Source organism: Callospermophilus lateralis, chromosome 3 (genome assembly GCF_048772815.1).
Source record: "Callospermophilus lateralis isolate mCalLat2 chromosome 3, mCalLat2.hap1, whole genome shotgun sequence".
Classification (NCBI taxonomy): Eukaryota; Metazoa; Chordata; class Mammalia; order Rodentia; family Sciuridae; genus Callospermophilus; species Callospermophilus lateralis.
In genome coordinates, this window is record NC_135307.1 from 96,338,417 (window position 1) to 96,356,110 (window position 17,694).

General features: G+C 33.2%; 1 protein-coding gene across 2 annotated transcripts in view; it reads left to right on the top strand.

Annotated features, from left to right (window-relative positions):
- Nucleotides 1–17,694, top strand: part of Ap4e1 (adaptor related protein complex 4 subunit epsilon 1) — a 63,760-nt gene that overhangs the window by 10,068 nt on the left and 35,998 nt on the right. For both annotated transcript variants that reach the window (XM_076850781.2, XM_076850782.2), the window contains exons 4-8: nt 1,471–1,544; nt 2,673–2,794; nt 6,543–6,702; nt 8,067–8,233; nt 11,272–11,345. In XM_076850781.2, coding sequence (XP_076706896.2) covers nt 1,471–1,544; nt 2,673–2,794; nt 6,543–6,702; nt 8,067–8,233; nt 11,272–11,345 — 597 coding nt within the window. The remainder of the gene's footprint in view (nt 1–1,470; nt 1,545–2,672; nt 2,795–6,542; nt 6,703–8,066; nt 8,234–11,271; nt 11,346–17,694) is intronic.

Here is a 17,694-nt window from a genome sequence, read left to right on the forward strand (position 1 = left end):
TGAACAAGGGAGTTCTCAGCATCTCATAAGAATTAATCTCTGTTTTAAGTGCTCTCTGGGGTTTTCCTAATCTGTTTTAGTATCTATTAAGTCAGTACTAATCTGGTACAGTTTTTTTTTTTTTTTTTTTTTTTTTTTGTCTTTCTCTCTTATGATTGTGAGAGAAATAACTCTGCTTCTCTGTCAGTGAAGATGTTGCTATCAGTCATGCTGCTGCTTCTTGGCTGTGAGAACAGTTTCTCCTGTTGCACAACAGAGACAGTATTGATCCTAGGTAAAGATGGAAATAGTTAATATTAGATTTTCTAATGACATGTTTGAAAGAGTTGAATAAAAAACAATGGTAACACATAGAGAGGCAGTACACATTGTTTGACTCTGACTTTTTGGGTTTGAATCATGTCTACACCATATAATAGCTGTAGGCCTTAGGAAATTACCTCTTTTTTGGTCTCATTGTTATATTGGCATAAGAATAATACCTACCCTTATAGTGTTAATTCAAGAATTAAATAAGATTTTTGTAAAGTACTTGACCCAGAGTTAACTGTCTAATAATGTTATTGTCAACATGAAAGGTGACACAGAAAATGGCATGAATTATGTGGATTCCAGGTATATGACATTTGTTATGCTATTAATGTATTTCCTCAATCCTAAAATATACTTTTTAATGTTTTAATATTATTAAAATAGAAATGCTTATTTCAGCCAATGAATACATCTAATGTGGTAGACAGTGTTTCTTTCCTTTGCAGTTATTATTCATTCAACAGTGTGTTTTTAATAAGGTATTGTGTGTGTGACTGAATATATGATTTACGTTATGTGGGCTGATATTAGGTGGCTTATTCAGTAATGCAAATAACCAGCAACTCACTAATAATTGCAATAATTATTTGTTTTTGAATAATATTTGGCTATAAGATAGAGAATGTTTTGATTGATAGTATAGAAATTTCATAAGAGACATAGAAGGCATATTTTAATGTTATTTAAATGCTTTAAGTTGGCACTCATCTGTGAAATATGTAATTTTTTTTTTTTTTTTTGTACCAGGGGCACTTAACCATTGAACCATATCCCCATCTCTATTTATTTATTTATTTATTTATTTATTTTTAATTTGGAGAGGTCTTGCTAAGTTGATAGGTAAGTTGCTGAGGCTGGCTTTGAACTTGCTATCCTCCTGCCTCAGCATCCTGAGCTGCTGGGATTATAGGCATGTGTCACATGCCTGGTGAAATATGTATTTTGAAAAACTTCAGGATGAAGAATACCTGAAATCTTTGTTACTGAAGTGTTTTAACCTCATATTTTCAGTTTGTTTTTATGTTTACCTCTAACTGATTATTTGACTAAAACTTGGAATTTAATATTGCTTTGTTTAATTTCTTGGGGAAAATTTTCTTGGGAAAAAATTTTTTTTTATAGGTAGTAATTAGACCTTTCCTTTTAATTTTTATGTAGGTTATTTGGCTGTTTCTTTATTTCTACATGAAAACCATGAACTGTTGCTTCTCCTTGTGAATACAGTAGTAAAGGTACCGTATTGTATATTGGTTAATATGAAGTCTTCAGTTATTGCTGCTGGCACCTGATGTTTCTCCTCAATTATATTGAGTTAAATAATTTTGGAAAATAGGTGGGCTTAGAAAGATAATATTGATTAGTTTCTGCATTTGTAAAGTGGGGATAAATAATAGAACTTATAATGTTGTAAGGATTAAGGGAAACACTGAAGTACTAGCTGCTGCTGTTGCATCTGCTTTTGTTGTTTGTATTATTATTTCATTTTGAAATGCACTTTTGGAATTATAATCCAGATTGCTAGACTCTTAGACAGAAGCACTTTCCATGCTACTATTTTTTCTCTTTAGGTTCAATCTAAAGGGATATAGATACAAGTGTCTTTATAGGATATAGATATAACTGTCTTTAAAATCCAAAAAGTCATTTTAAATGGCAATAGAATATATTGGGTAACTGAATTGTACAGATAAAAACACAGTTTAATCTACCCTCAAAAAATTTTGTTCTAAGCTTCTAATTAAAATTAATAATGAAATATAATTGAATTGTTGAGCTTTTTCCTTTTGTGTCCATTTTGATATGTGAGAGTGTGTTTATGTGAGGAATTTTCTGAATTTTAAGTCATATACTAAAGTTGGAGTAGCTTAAATTTTTTCTTTAAAAAATATATTTTGAAATTCTGTTAGAATGATTTATATACCTTGTGCATAAGTAAATATAGAGGAACATATTTATTGTATAAATTTTAGAATTTTGCAATTGTATAAAATTGTAGTAATTGCATAGAATTATTTCCTTTTAACTTTGTACTAATTATTAAATGAGAAAAATTCATAAAATGATCTGTTACTGGTTTGGAAAAGTTTTCAATCTATAATAAAGGTGACTAGTTTGACCAGTATCAGAACAGAAATAGTTTCCTTTTGTATCAGCTGCTTTTTTGCTGTCTTTATCTACTGACAATAAAGGCATAAGAAATAAATAGGGTTATGCCTATAAAATTACATAAGTCTGAATGTACAAATTAATTATAAATCAGGAGAAAATTACTAAGTATATAGGACCATTTCAGTGTTGAGTTAGCATCCCTAGTTTCAGAATTTATACTGAATATTTTCTTTGCTTAATAATTATGCTAGGACTTACAGAGCACTAACCTGGTAGAAGTATGTATGGCACTTACTATCGTCAGCCAGATTTTCCCTCGAGAAATGATTCCAGCTGTTCTTCCATTAATAGAAGATAAACTTCAGCATTCCAAGTAAGTAAATTCTTTGGGCATAGATGTCTACACCGTTTAGCCTATATTTTATACTCTAAAAATGTTATTATAACGTAAACAGAGTGCTAATAGAATAGAGAATATTCTTTGGCAGGTGTAACACAGAAGTCTCCAATAGAATTATCATTGTTTTTATGTGTGTTTAGAAGAATGTTCTGTAGCTTTCTGAAGTTAAATTGAGAGACAGTAAGCCTCGGTATCAGGAATCCTTTGCTTTTTTCCCAATTCTACGAGGTCTTATTTTTCCCTTGGCTACATGGAGTTGGCAAAGTTCCTTAGTTCTCATATAGTTGTTTTGAATATAGAGTGAAATAATAGAAAACATTTGAAAATAGTTCCAGTGCTATGAATACAAAGCTTCAGTGTATTTTTTCCCTCATTTAAAACTTTAGTGTATTGGAAAGATGCTTTTTATATCAAAATCACAATGTTCAAATTCTGATTTACAGCAGGATATATCCAAATAAACATTACTTGTAGTATTTTGGTAATCTGCTTTTATAAGATTCCTTCACTCTATTTTTTTTTAAAAAATTATATATATATCTTTAGTTGTATATGGATCTATATGTGGTGCTGAGAATTGAACCTAGTGCCTCACACTTGCTGGGCAAGTACTTTATCACTAAGTCACAGCCCAAGTCCAAGATTCCTTCAGTTTCTACTCACTTTTTCAACACACTTAACTCATTTTTTAAATCACTTTTTCACCACACTTACAGTTTGTTTTGACTAAGCTCCTTAACTTCAAAATCTTTAAAGTAAGTAAAAAGGGCTTGGTGCTGTGACCCTTGCCTATAATCCTAGAAACTTGGGAGGCTGAAACAGGAGCATTCCAAGTTTGAGGCCAGCTTTAGCATTGCAAGGCCCCTTGGCAACTTAATGAAACCCTGTCTCAAAATGAAAAAGTCTGGGAGTATAGCTCAGTGTTAAAGTGCCCTTGGGTTCATTTCCCAGTGCTACTAAAAAAATAAAATAAAAATAAAATTAGAGAAAAGTTTGCAGTCATTTTCCTTCTTTCTTTGTGATTACAGTATTTGATTTCCACTCTCTCTCTCTTTTTTTTTTTTTTTTGTAATACTAGGGATTGTATCCAGTGCATGCTAGGCAAGTTGTCTACTGCTGAGATAATCTCCAGCTGTATACACATACACTTTTCTTTTGATACTGGGAATTGAACCCAGGGACACTTAACCATTGAGCCATATCCCCAGCCCTTTTTATTTATTTATTTATTTTTGAGACAGGGTCTTACTAGCTAAGTTGCTTAGGGCCTTGCTAAGTTGCTGAGGCTGGCTTTTGAACTTGTTATCCTCCTGGTTCAGCCTCCCAAGTTGCTAGAATTACAGGCACGCATTACCTTGCCCGGTGATACACATACATTCTTTTTTTTTTTTTTTTAGTATTTTTATAAAAATTTAATTTCTATTTTACACAAATGGAGCACAGCTTTTCATTTTTCTGGTTGTACATGATTATATTCTTGATGAAGATTTTTTGTTACTCATACAACGTGTATTTCCTATGCTTTAAGTCAATGTTTTTAATGTTCTAAGATAGTAAAAATGTCTTGTATTTTGTATTATTTAGGAAATCTTGGATTATTAATCTTCCAGCTAAAATGATAGTATTCACTAAGAACTATAGAATAACATCAGAAGGTTTTCAGACTTTTTAATTATGTTTTATTTTTTAATTTTTTTTAAAGAGAGAGTGAGAGAGGAGAGAGAGAGAGAGAGAGAGAGAGAGAGAGAATTTTTAATATTTACTTTTTAGTTATCGGCGGATACAACATCTTTGTTTGTGTGTGGTGCTGAGGATCGAACCCGGGCCGCACGCATGCCAGGCGAGCGCGCTACCGCTTGAGCCACATCCCCAGCCCCTTTAATTATGTTTTATATATTAAGTTTGTTTAGGAAGAAAAAGGGTGATTGTGGGCATTTGGTTGTTGGAAGTAAAATATAGGTTGATTTGATTGTAGCAGCTGTTATTTGTGTAATTTTCTTTTCGCCACCACTCTTTTGTGGTGATCATACTTATTGACCATTTTTTTGGAAATCATTCTATGAATTAAAAGGCCACTTGTCAATATTTTCCTTATTGCTTCCCATCTACTTTAATTTCAGATCCTGGCTAAAGTTTAGACTTTTAAAAACTCTATTTCTGCAGTTTATGGCTATACCTATGGCTAAGCAGTGAAGAGTTAAAGAATATGGAATAGAACTATGGGTAAGCCAGTAGATGTCACAGAGTGTGAGACAGGCTTGGGCTCAACTTTTAAATCCCTGCCTGTATTTCAATATACCAACCAGATCCAAGTCTCTTGATGTCTTGTGTTAGTACTACCACTTAGGGCCAGCCTTAGGGATTCTTGAGCCTTTTCAGAATTTATAATTCTTTTCCCTCACCTTGTTTACCTAATCTCTGCCAGAATTAATATTGGATAATATCGATTGGCAATATATTTGTATATAGCTTGCAGTTACCAAAGTATTAAACTAATGGCAAATATGTTGCTAATCTGCTTTTATTCTTTTTAATGTGAGAAGAATTTATGTGACATAGTTTACTTAGGTAGATAATGAGTTGTTTATTAAGTAGAATTTAGCAGATGCTGGATGACCACTTGTTAGGAATCTTGCATGCCTGTAATTCCAGCAGCTTAGGAGGCTGAGGCAGGAGGATAGTGAGTTCATAGCCAGCTTCAGCAATTTAATGACGCCCTAAGCAACTCAGCGAGACCCTGTCTCTAAATAAAATTTAAAAAAGGGCTGGGGATGTGGCTCAGTGGTTGTGTGCCCCTGGGTTCAATCCCCAGTACCAAAAAAAAAAAAAAAAGAGAGAAGACATTCTTCAGTGGAACATCAGGGATTGCACTGAATAATCTCTATGATTTTAGGTAATATAAATATATGTTAAGGAACACTTGAAATTTAAGTTCTTCATTTTTGACATGTTTGCTGTTACTGTGATCACTGCTAGTGTAGTCTACAAAAATGAGATATGTAGAAATAGACATGAGAATAACAAGTAATATATTTCATTGGAAACTATGTCAAGAATATAAGATAAAGAGCTGAGTGCAGTAGTGTCCATCTATAATCCCAGTTATAGCTACTTGGCTAAGGCAGGAGGACTATGAGCAATGTAGGGAGACCTGTCTGAAATAACAAAAATTGAAAGAAAAGAGGGGCTTTGGGGATGTAACTTGGTGATAAAGTGCTTGCCTAGTATGTATGATGTCCTAAATTTGGTCTCCAGAGTATTTGGGGTAGGCTTGCCCATGATTTAAAAATTTTTTTTCTAATATTAATGAAGAGATTTTAATATTACTGACTGAAATTACTTATTGCTGATTTAAACTTAACATTGGCTGTTTTCTCAATTTCAAAAGATAAGGGTTTTAAAAATGAAATCAGGGAACTTAGAAATTTTTCTTATTTTAACTGATTTCAAAAGTAATACATGCATCTTATTGAAAAGTTCCATAACTAGAAATTTTTTTAACACGGACAGTTAGTCTTTTCAGGTCTTAACTCCTAGAGATAATTACTTTTTACAGTTTGTCATATTAGAATAAGGACATTAATAATAAATGTATCATTCTGTATTTTTTTTTAGATTAAGGTAATAGCTGACATTTTGAAATCATCTGGCACATAATATTTTCAACTAAGAGCCTGATGATTTAGATTATCTTGTTTAGATTTTATTTTTTTATCCATAGGGAGATTATACGAAGAAAAGCTGTTCTGGCATTATACAAATTCTATCTCATTGCTCCTAATCAAGTACAACATATCCATATTAAGTTTCGGAAGGCACTTTGTGACAGAGATGTTGGGGTCATGGCTGCTTCTTTGCACATATACCTTAGGATGATTAAGGTAAGTTGGAAATTTCAGCAAGTACTGAGTAGTTAGCCTGAGAAAAAAGTAATTGTATAATTAAAAGAGGAGTCAGATGTTTCAGCAAAATGCTTAATTAACATTTTAGGCTATTATTGACTTTTTAATAGTGAGTTTTACAAGCTGTTGGTAACATGAATTATAGGCACATTATAGAATTGGACTTTTTAAAATGCCTACAATTTTTTCATTTTCCTGAAGAAATATGGAAAAATGATAGCTGTGGAAAGTGATTTGAATTTCCAGATTTGTGGTTTTTCAAGCAGTGGTTCTTTTTTATATAGCCTCAAGGGCTATATAACAGTTTTTAGAAATGAGGAAGCCAGTGTGGGTTGTGTCAGGTATAGACTACAGTGTTGACTATGTCATCAGATGAGGAAAGAGGGTTGAATGGTATGGTAAGAAATTTTTGTAAATGATGATGATGGGTTTATACTAATTCTTTCTCATTGTATTGCCTGAAATGTTTTGTGTTCAAAATCACATATCTTTGTGAGAGATTTCACAAGCACCTACAACAACAAAATGAAATATGCTATTGAATTCACTCAAAATTATGGAACCAAAGCTTGTCTTTTATGCATTACATTCCAAAATAGTATGGTATAAATAGATGCTTGGTACTAGACATATTTGACATTAAATCTTCTCTTCTTTCTAACTAAAATTTGAAAGAGCTGTATTTCCCTTCCAAAATTTGTCCTTGATATCTAATAAAAATTACAATGAAGAATCTAATGTTCATTTTAAATAGTGTTTATTTAATTTGACCAGTCCAAGAGATTAGTCAGATAATCAAGGCACTCTCATTCAGAAATAGAAGTATGTTTATATACTATGTGGCTAATTAAATTTTTGACTGACAGCTCACTGCTATTGGGGGCTTTGAACATTTAAATAGTCTTGGCTTTGCTCTTCTGTGAGAGTGAAGTCTTTTGTACAGAGCTGAGAGCTTGCAGATAGGCCTTATTTTTCATACAAAATAGTGATATTACTGCCCCTTTTTACTATGCCTTTTTTTTTTTTTTTACTTTTTATTGCTAGTATTGGCTAATAAGAGGATTCTATTGAAAGACATAATTTTAAGAACTTTGAAATGTGATTAAACTATATGTAGGAAAAATTAGGGAGTGTGGAGCTTTTCTGGGGATGATTTAACTTTGAATCAGGTAGCCAGAGGAATTTCACTGTGGAAGAAATTATATATGCACTCTTCATTAAGTGTGAACATAAGCTTCTAAGTGTGCATGTTTAAGTTAGGTTCCAGATGGCATTTCAACCAGGTCTGTTTTATATTTGATGAGACTTTATTATTAACAGAAAGTTGCTTTTTTTGGGTATAGGAGAATTCATCTGGATATAAAGACTTGACTGGGAGTTTTGTAACTATTTTAAAGCAAGTAGTTGGAGGAAAGCTCCCAGTAGATTTCAATTATCACAGTGTACCAGCACCATGGTTACAAATTCAGCTCTTGAGAATACTGGGACTTCTAGGAAAAGACGATCAAAGGTAAACTTCTAAGTAAGTTATTTAATGATCTTATACCATATGGTAATCTTAGGCTTTTTAGTCATCTAGAGGCTTCATGATATACCAGATTTGATACTTTTTGCTTTGATTTCTAATAGTTAATAAACCAGTGAAAGAAGTAAATAAATTTTTTCAGGTTGCTGACGTAGTCCTGGTACTCAGCTTATCCAAATACTCCCTATTATGAAAGGTAACTGGAGTGTCGGCTTCCATGCAAAGCTTTCTTTCTTTTTTTTATTTTTATTTTTTAAAATATTTACTTTTTAGTTTTTTTAGGTGGACACAATATCTTTATTTTATTTTTATGTGGTACTGAGGATCGAACCCAGAGCCTCACATATGCCAGGTGAGCACGCTACCACTTGAGCCACATTCCCAACCTCTTTATATATATATATATATATTAGTTGTAGATATCACACATATATATATATATATATATATATATATATATATTTATATATATATATATATAAATATATATATTAGTTGTAGATATCACACAATATCTTTATTTTACTTATTTATTTTTATGTGGTGCTAAGGATCGAACCTAGTGCCTCATGCATGCAAGGCAAGCACTCTACCACTGAGCTACAGACTCAGCCTGTAAGCTTTCTTAATTTTTCTAGTAGAGGTTGCAAAACTTTTTGCAAAGGACCAGGCAATATTTTAGACTATGTGTGCCATATGTGTTGCAGCTACTCCATTTTGCAGTTACAGCATGAAAGCAGCCACGGAGAGTACCTAAATGAATGAGCATGACTGTGTTCCAAGAAAATATGGATTTTAAAACTTCAATTTTATATAGTCTTTACATCATAAAATATTTTCCTTCTGATTTTTTCCCCAACCATTAAACAAATGTAAGAACTATTCTTAGTGTACAGCCATTAAAAAACAGGTGTTTTGCCAGATGAGGCCTATGGGCTGTTGTTTGCCAACTTTTGCTCTAGTTGGATGTGAGAGCTTCACTTTTTAAATTCATGTTTTGAATCATTTTTTTCAGCCAGTGACATATGTCAAAGTTTTTATGGCTATCTTTCCAACTATATGTATTTTTGGTAACTTTAAATTTTGCCATACTTTTTTTTTTTTTTTTTTTTTTTGGTACTGGGGATTGAACCCAAGGGCACTTAACCACTGAGCCACATCCCCAGCCCTTTTTATTTATTTTAATTAATTAATTAATTAATTGTTTTTTTTTTTTTTTTTGTGGTGCTGGGGATTGAACCTAGGGCCTTGTATATGTGAGGCAAGCACTATACCAACTGAACTATATATCCCAGCCCTATTTATTTTAATTTTGAGACAGGGTTAAGTTGCTTAGGGCCTGGCTAAGTGACGAGGCTGATTTTGAACTTTTGATCCTCCCTCCTGCCTCAGCCTCCTGAGCTGCTGGGAATATAGGTGTGCCCCACCATGCCCTGCTACCATACTTTTCAAATTTACAAACTTTCTAAGTTTCAAGAATAGTACTGGGTACAAGGAGGTCCCTTATACCCTGTTCTTAGATCAGTAGTTATTTATATTTGCTTTATTATTCTCTTTCTTTGGGTACATATTATTTTTATTTTTAAAAATTTTTTCTGAGTTGTTCAAGAGCAGTTTGATTACATTTTAGTATTTTTTTTTTTTTTTTTTTTTTTTTTTTAGGTACTGGGGATTGAACTCAGGGGCACTGAACCATGGAGCCATATCCCCAGCCCTCTTTTGTGTTTTATTTAGAGTTAGGGTCTCACTGAGTTGCTTGGCGCCTTGCCATTGCTGAAGCTGTCTTTGAATTTGTGATCCTCCTATCTCAGCCTCCCAAGCCACTGGGATTACAGGCATGCACCACTGTGCCTGGCTACATTTTAGTTTTTTTGAGAGCATTATATTTTATTGGTATAAAAGAAACTTATGCCATCATATATTGTTAGGAGGCATTTAATGAATATATTTACTAATTCCTTAAGTCATTATCTTCTTTTCTTCATGGATGAAGATTGGTAATATCTGTTGTTGTGGAACGTTTGTATAATAAAATGAGAGATTTTAGAATATGGTTCTAGATTCTTATTATTGGATATTTATATGTTAAGACAGAATGAAAATATATGTACTTAAAATTAAATTTTATAGCTCTGTATTTGGAATGAGAAGACAAATTTTTGAAGGAAAATGTAAAATATTCATGATATCTAATATATATAGCCCTAGGTTACTTTGATATTTGTTTGTTTTATAGCTTGGTTTCTCAGCAAGACCACTGTATGTAACATGTACTTGCTGTTTTTTGCCCCCATTAGTGTTTTTCTAATTTGTAAAACATACAAAAATACCAGCTCAGAGGCAATAGTTTTCACATTGGTCTCTTGGCAAGAACTTTTCTCCTGGAGACTTGGTGTCAGAGTGCTAGGATTTCATAGGCATTGCATTTTAATTTATTTTTAATAATCTGTCTCAACTCAGTTATGGTTACTGTAATCAATAATCACAGAGAAATCTGTTAATTTCACAAAACATATCTTTATTTTTAATATAAATGAAAGTTAAAAATTTTCTCACTAGAGAACCTTATTGCTGTTAAGGGAAAGACTAGTATTTGGATATTTTAAAAATGACAAACTGATTAAAAAACAGGTAATAGACTATCTAGAATTATCTGGATATGTCAGGTATTACTATAGAAATTTAAAACAGGTGGAAATATTTTGTTGCAAAGGAAATGTAAAAGAATGTGTTTGATCAAATAACCTAGTTTGTCAACATAGAATAGGTGAGAAAGAGTTGATTAACTTATACATATATCTCTTCATTGACTTATTAGTCAACTTTGATAAAGTGGAAGTTCTACTCGTGAAAAGAGCAAATGCAATCTTTTGGAAGTGAAATTTGTATAACTTCACCATAAAATGAATTTCTTTCACTTCTCTTCTGTAGATCCTCATTTTTAAAGAGAGAAGTTTGAAAAACTATGTTTTATTGGTTTAGAATACTATAATTCTACTGCAAATAAAATGTCTTTTAAACAGGACAAGTGAATTAATGTATGATGTTCTTGATGAATCCTTACGAAGAGCTGAGTTAAATCACAATGTCACTTATGGTACGTAATGTATGCATATGTTATTTTAATGACTAATGGTGTTTTTTTATACTATAGCTAAATCTGTGATTAATAAACCATAAATTCCAATAAAATTTTTTGCATTACTTTTATGGTACTTCTTTGGGTTTAAATAAGTAATAAATTTTACTTATTTATTTAAAATAAAAAATAAAATTTACTTATTTAAATAAATAAATAGCAATAATTTTGAAACTTTGGCATTTTCTAAATATGGACCTAAATTCATTATACTTTGCATTTTCATTGAAAACATTAATCAAATATCTAATTGATTGCAGGGATAACTATAAGTCTGTTGCATGTTTTGTGAAAGTTTATATTTGAAGAAAGTTTTTAAGTAGTCAATTACTTGTCAAGTAATTAAATTTCTGTTATTTGTCAGGCCCCATACAAGGTGCTTGGAATACAGCCGTGAATAAAACAGTATTATTATGGGGCTCACAGACTACATAGATGGGAATGGAAAGGTGTTGTAAAATGTTACAGGAGAGACTTACTTAGTATTCTGGTAGAATATAGCACCTAGTCTTGACAAGTAGGAGAATAGGAAGGTTTTCCTGAGAAGTGGTGCTTAAGAAGACATCTGAAGGATGAGTAGGATAAAGATAAAAATACATAGCTGTAGAGTAATAATGTTATTTTGTGATGAGGCAATAAATGTTATATTTGACTTCAAAAGGTAAGTTGGAGGAGAAGGGTAGACAACTGAGAAAGTAACCAAGAAACATTCAGCCAGAGAGAGGAACTATTCTTTTTTGACCCGTCTGTGAAAGATCAGTGAAGGAATTTAGATTCTTGTAGCTGTTTAAAAATGGAAAAAAAACTGTTTAAATTTTGTGTGCTTTAGAGGAGATCAGTAGAAGGGGCACTGAGAGATAATATCTCAAATGAGAATATATTTTTAATCTGGTAAAATAAAGTTGTTTCTCTGCATCTAGAAGGGATTGATTCCAGGACTCCCCACCCACGGCCCACTTACCCCAGCCCCAACCCCAACCCCAGCTGAGCTTCCTGGATGCTCAAGTCCATTACCTAAAGTGGCATGGTGTTTGTAGGTAACTTTTGCGCATGTTCCCACATACTTTAAATCATCTCTAAATTACCTATAATACCTAATAGAATGTAAATGCTATGTAAATAGTTGTTGTACTATATTGTTTGGGGAATAATGGCAAAAAAAACACAACCCTTATATGTTTAGTACAGATTCAGATTTTTATTTTTAAATGTTTTTGATCTGCAACTGGTTGAATCTGTAGATGTAGAACTCATAGATGTGGAACATGTGGGTACAGAGGACCTACTGTACCATGAAGTAGCAGGTTAGCAGCATTACTTGTGAGGCAGGAGGATTGTGAGTTCAAAGCCATCCTCAGCAAAAGCAAGGTGTTAAGCAACTCAGTGAGACCCTGTTTCTAAATAAAATACAAAATAGGGCTGAGGATGTGGTTTAGTGATCAAGTGCCCCTGAAATCAATCCCTGGTACCCTCTCCACCCCCCGAGAAAAAGTTGTTTGACAAGTATTATAAGGAGAAAGGATTCTGAGACTAATTCAGAAAAATAATGAATATGATAGTGAATTGGAATAGTTGTATATGTGTGTGTGTGTTGTCCCCCCCCCACCCCACCCCCCCGTTCTGGGGATTGAACCCAGGGCATTTTACTACTAAGCTACATTCCCTGTCTTTTTTATTTTATTTTATTTTTTATTTGATGCAAGGTCTTGCTAAGTTAAACAGGCTGATCTCAAAGTTGAGATCCCTTTGCCCCACTTTCCCTAGTAGGTGGGATTATAGGCCTGTGCCACTGCCCTTGGTTGGAATAGTAAATTTTGAAGGAGATTTATATTTTGTATGTACAAATGGTAATTAAAGCAATATGAGTACTTTATTCGTTTGTTCAACCTGTATTTATTTGAACCTGTGCAATTAAAATTTGATATTTGTTTTAAACAAGGTATAGATTGAGGAGAGAGTTGTTGGGACTATGTCTTCCTCTGTGTTAGGTGTAGGAGATAAAGGAAGAATACGGTAGACACAGTTCTTCCCTTATGAGTGCATGTTATAATGAATTGATGATATTATCTAGGTTCTAGCTATACAATAAGAATAAGGGGATGCAGATGAGGATGACCCTTACTGAGGCAGATGGTTCAGTCAAGAGGTGTCGGAAGATTCAACAAAGGGTCAGCTTTCTTTCCAGCCAGCTGAAGTAAATGGAAATGTTTTGTCTGTGATGTAATCAGTGTCCAGGATAGGGTTTGAAAGACTCTTAAAGAATTTTGTTTAAAAGTTAGTTTAGAGGGCTGGGGTTGGAGCTCAGTGGTAGCGCACTTGCCTGGCATGTGTGAGGCAATGGGTTTGATTCTCAGCACCACATACAAATAAATAAAGGTCTATCAACAACTGAAAAAAAAAAATTAGTTTAGACTCTGCTTTTTTTTTTTTTGGCAGAAAGTTTAAAAATATATATATATATATAATTGACATTTCAGCCTTAATTTTTTTATTTTTTGAATAGGTAATATATGCAAATGGTTCAAAATTCAAAAGATACAAAAGGGTATACAATGAACAGTAAGTCTCTTTCCTACCCTTATCATCCACCACCCAGTTCCCCTTCCTGGAGATAATTACTATTATCTATTCCTTTTGACTTGGAGAATACTGTATACCTGAGGAAATATTTTTTTTTGTTCTCCATTAGGACCCTTTTGTTTCTATTGCTTGGTCCAACACCAACAATTTTTATATTTATAGGTTGTTGGTTCAGTGTTTAACCTTCCCACCAAGACCTTAGAGTTTCTGTTGTTTTATTTTCTTTAACTTTTCATTGTTATGTTTTCTCCATATTTGTATTGATAGTTTATAGCTTACATTGATTGCATCATTGGTAGAGTATTATCTAATAATCTAATTTAAGTATTGTTTAAAAAATGTGATTTTTAAATTATAAGCTTCATAAGTTAGGGATTATGTCTGTCTAATTGACCAGCATATTCCAGTATTTGGCACTGGGTTAATCAATGATTAATATGCTTTATTTAGAGGAAGAGAAAGTTAATTACTTATCTAATTGGGTTTCAGTTTCAGTACTTTCTAAACTATATTTTTATAAAAGTTCCATCATTATAACTTATCTTAGTGTCAAATCAAGAAATAAAGTATATCAAAGACATTTATTGGGTATCTGTTGTGTGCCAGGCATTGTATAAAGTGGTATAGAAGATATGAAGAGGTATAAGCTGTAGTTTTTTTTAAAGGAATTTATAGTATAATGGAAAAGATAGCTTATTCATGAAAGTATATGCCAGTATTAGGCAGAAAGTGAAGGGGTGATACAGGGAGTAAATATTATAGCAGTTCATAGGTGGTAGAGATCACTATGGGCTTGAGGGCAAAGATGAACATTAGTAGATTTGGTAGGATCCTGAAAAACTGGTGGGATTTAGATAGGCAAAAGGGAAGTTGAAGGGGCTTCTAGGCAGAGGGACATTTGAGAAGGTATAGAACTGGGGATGTTTAATACCGTTTCAGAGAACAGCATTCTGAATGATAACCATGGTAGGGAGCAGTGGAAAGCCGATATTGTGAAGTTCCTCTCATGCAACCAAATAAGTTTGGACTTATAAATCTGGAGCTATGAGAAATTTGGGGGCAGAGTGAGGCTGAAATGAGAATGGCATTTTTAGGAAACTTGTAATTTGGGAGAAATATATAAAATGCAGTATAAGGGACAGAGCCATCAAAAGTAGATATTAAGCACTTCCCCCTGTTTTTTTTTTTCCCCACTGACTTTACCTGAAAACCTGGATATTAATAATGTAAGAAAAATATGACTCAGGAAGATGCAGAAAAAATGTCAGGCTGGTTGGGAACCTTAGGCACAAGGAAAGACACAGTGTTGAATATTCTGGGTTTTCTTTTTGCTTCAATACCTCTACTGGGTACTGGAGAGCCAGCAATCTGGAAATACCAATAAGCACAGGAAAAAAATCCCAAACAACCAAGAAGAAAAAGCCCAAACTAGCAAGACAGAAAACTTGCCGACAATAAATGTTCTATTCTAGCCAAGTATTACACAGAAAAAAGTGACTACCAACCAGTGAAAGTCAAGTAGAGTCCCAAGATTTCCATTCTCACCAGTTAGAATGAGGTACCCCAACCTTCGACTCTCCCTGTTAGGTAGTGGTAGAGGAACCCTAGAAGGAAGCTAGAATTTTACTCCTGTTGGGCAGGGATTAAGGCCCCAATCTCCTGCATTTTGAGTGGAAGTAGTATGGGAATGCTGGATTTCATATCCACCTGGTACTCTGTCTGCTGGTGTTGTGTTAAAAGAAGCCTGATGGAGTCAGGGCTTTCACCACTGATCATTGACAGTGAGGTTAACCCCCTCTCAGTATTAGAGGAGTCCTTATTGGGAGTAATAATGAGGCACCCCTTCTTCTCACAGGCAGGTGATATGAGCAGATAACCCTCTTACCCAGCATGATAAGGAGTATCTCCCTCTCCACATGTCAAAGGAGGCAGAGTGGAGAACTTGGACTTCCACACATGTTGGGCAGTTCCTCACTCTCCCCTGCCGGAATGGTATTAGTAGATAGAGATTTAAAGTGAAAGTGCAGTCCAGTCTGAAGGATAAGATACCAGAAAAACTTCAAATTTTGTCTGAATGTAATCCAACCCAAAATATCAATGATAAAATTAGTGTTGTGAATGTTAGAACATTATTTTTAATTTAGTAAATTTTACTTGGTATTTGAATTAGGACCTGGGTTACTACTGAAGAGTAAACAAAGTTCTATGATGTGTTTTTAAGTTTAGACATCCTTAGAAGCACATTCATTTTTTAACCACTGCAAAGAGGAGATAGCAAGTAGCTGCTCTTTCAATTATGGACTTAGCTGTAGGTGGGAAAATAATTTAAAAGTCCATTGAATTGATTTTCAACCCAATTATGCCTGGGGAGACTAATAATATCTATAATTTTTGAACTGTTAATTTTTCCTAGCATCTCAGAAATCTTATGAGCATCTCTATACATAAGAGTTTGGATTTTAGGTAGGTAATGACATGTTTTAGTTAGTAAAACATATTTGATACTAGGAGAGTTCTCAGTAGCAGGTGACTGCAAAGAAAAATTTGTTAGTTATAATGGAAAACAGATTATTGTCATTTTTAACCTTACTTAGGGCTGCCATGACAGTTCAGGGTTTGGCAATTTTTAATTTCTTTTTAAACACAGGAGACTAGGACAGTAAATATTTCAGGCAGGTCACATAGGTTTCTATTGTATATTCTTTTTGGGTTTTCTTTTTATACAATATTTTAAAAATATGTAAATAATTTTTAGTTCATAGGCTTATAAAAATAGACTGAAGGCTGAATTGTGTACGTTTGCCCATTCCTGACTTAGGTAGTTAGTGGATTAATCAAAGTCCTCTTTGTCTATTTTATTTAGTTCACAAAATCAAAGTAATCTCCCCCCCCCCATGCAGAATAAAGCACATCCTCTGAATATGCAAAGTATCTTTAAATTTATTTAACTTACTGTATAGTATTTATGTTAGAGTCCTTGATAAAGAATAATTCAAATCCTCATTTTTTCCTCTATGGAATAGATTATGTGTTTTTTTTTGGTAAAATTTGTGTATTAATTGATAGTCAACATAGTATAAAACATAGCAAATTGAATACTCATAATGTGTCTTATACATGAAGAAAGTATCTGATTGTTATTTTTTTAAGCTTTTAGAAATAAAGAGTAATTCTGTTGACACTTGATATGCTTCAGTTTGTGGTACAACTATTTTTAAGTTGGCTGATTCTGTGCCTTCTCTGTGTATCATTTCTGATACTATAATTCTATGGTACTTAACGGGACTTAATGATGTCTCAGTGATTCTTCTCCATTGCAAAACTCCAACTTGTCAACTCACATTTAAAAGAATTTGAGGGGCTGGGATTGTGGCTCAGTGGTAGAGCTCACCTAGCACGGGCGGGACCCGGGTTTGATCCTCAGCACCACATAAAAAAAATAAAGGCATTGTGTTGTGTCCATCTACACCTAAAAAATAAAAAATTAAAAAAATAAAAGAATTTGAAAACATCTTAGTTTCCACTTTGATCACTGTAGACTAATGACTGTATTGGGAAATTAAATTTTGACAGTATCAAGATGTATATTAGACTGTTCTACATGTTTGAAATGAATTTTAAAAGTAGCCTGAACATTTTAAAATAGTGACCCTATCTTTGTGAATGTTAGAGTACCCAAAATGATTATATTGAAATAAACTACAGATGCAATTTCTGTGTATGTGGT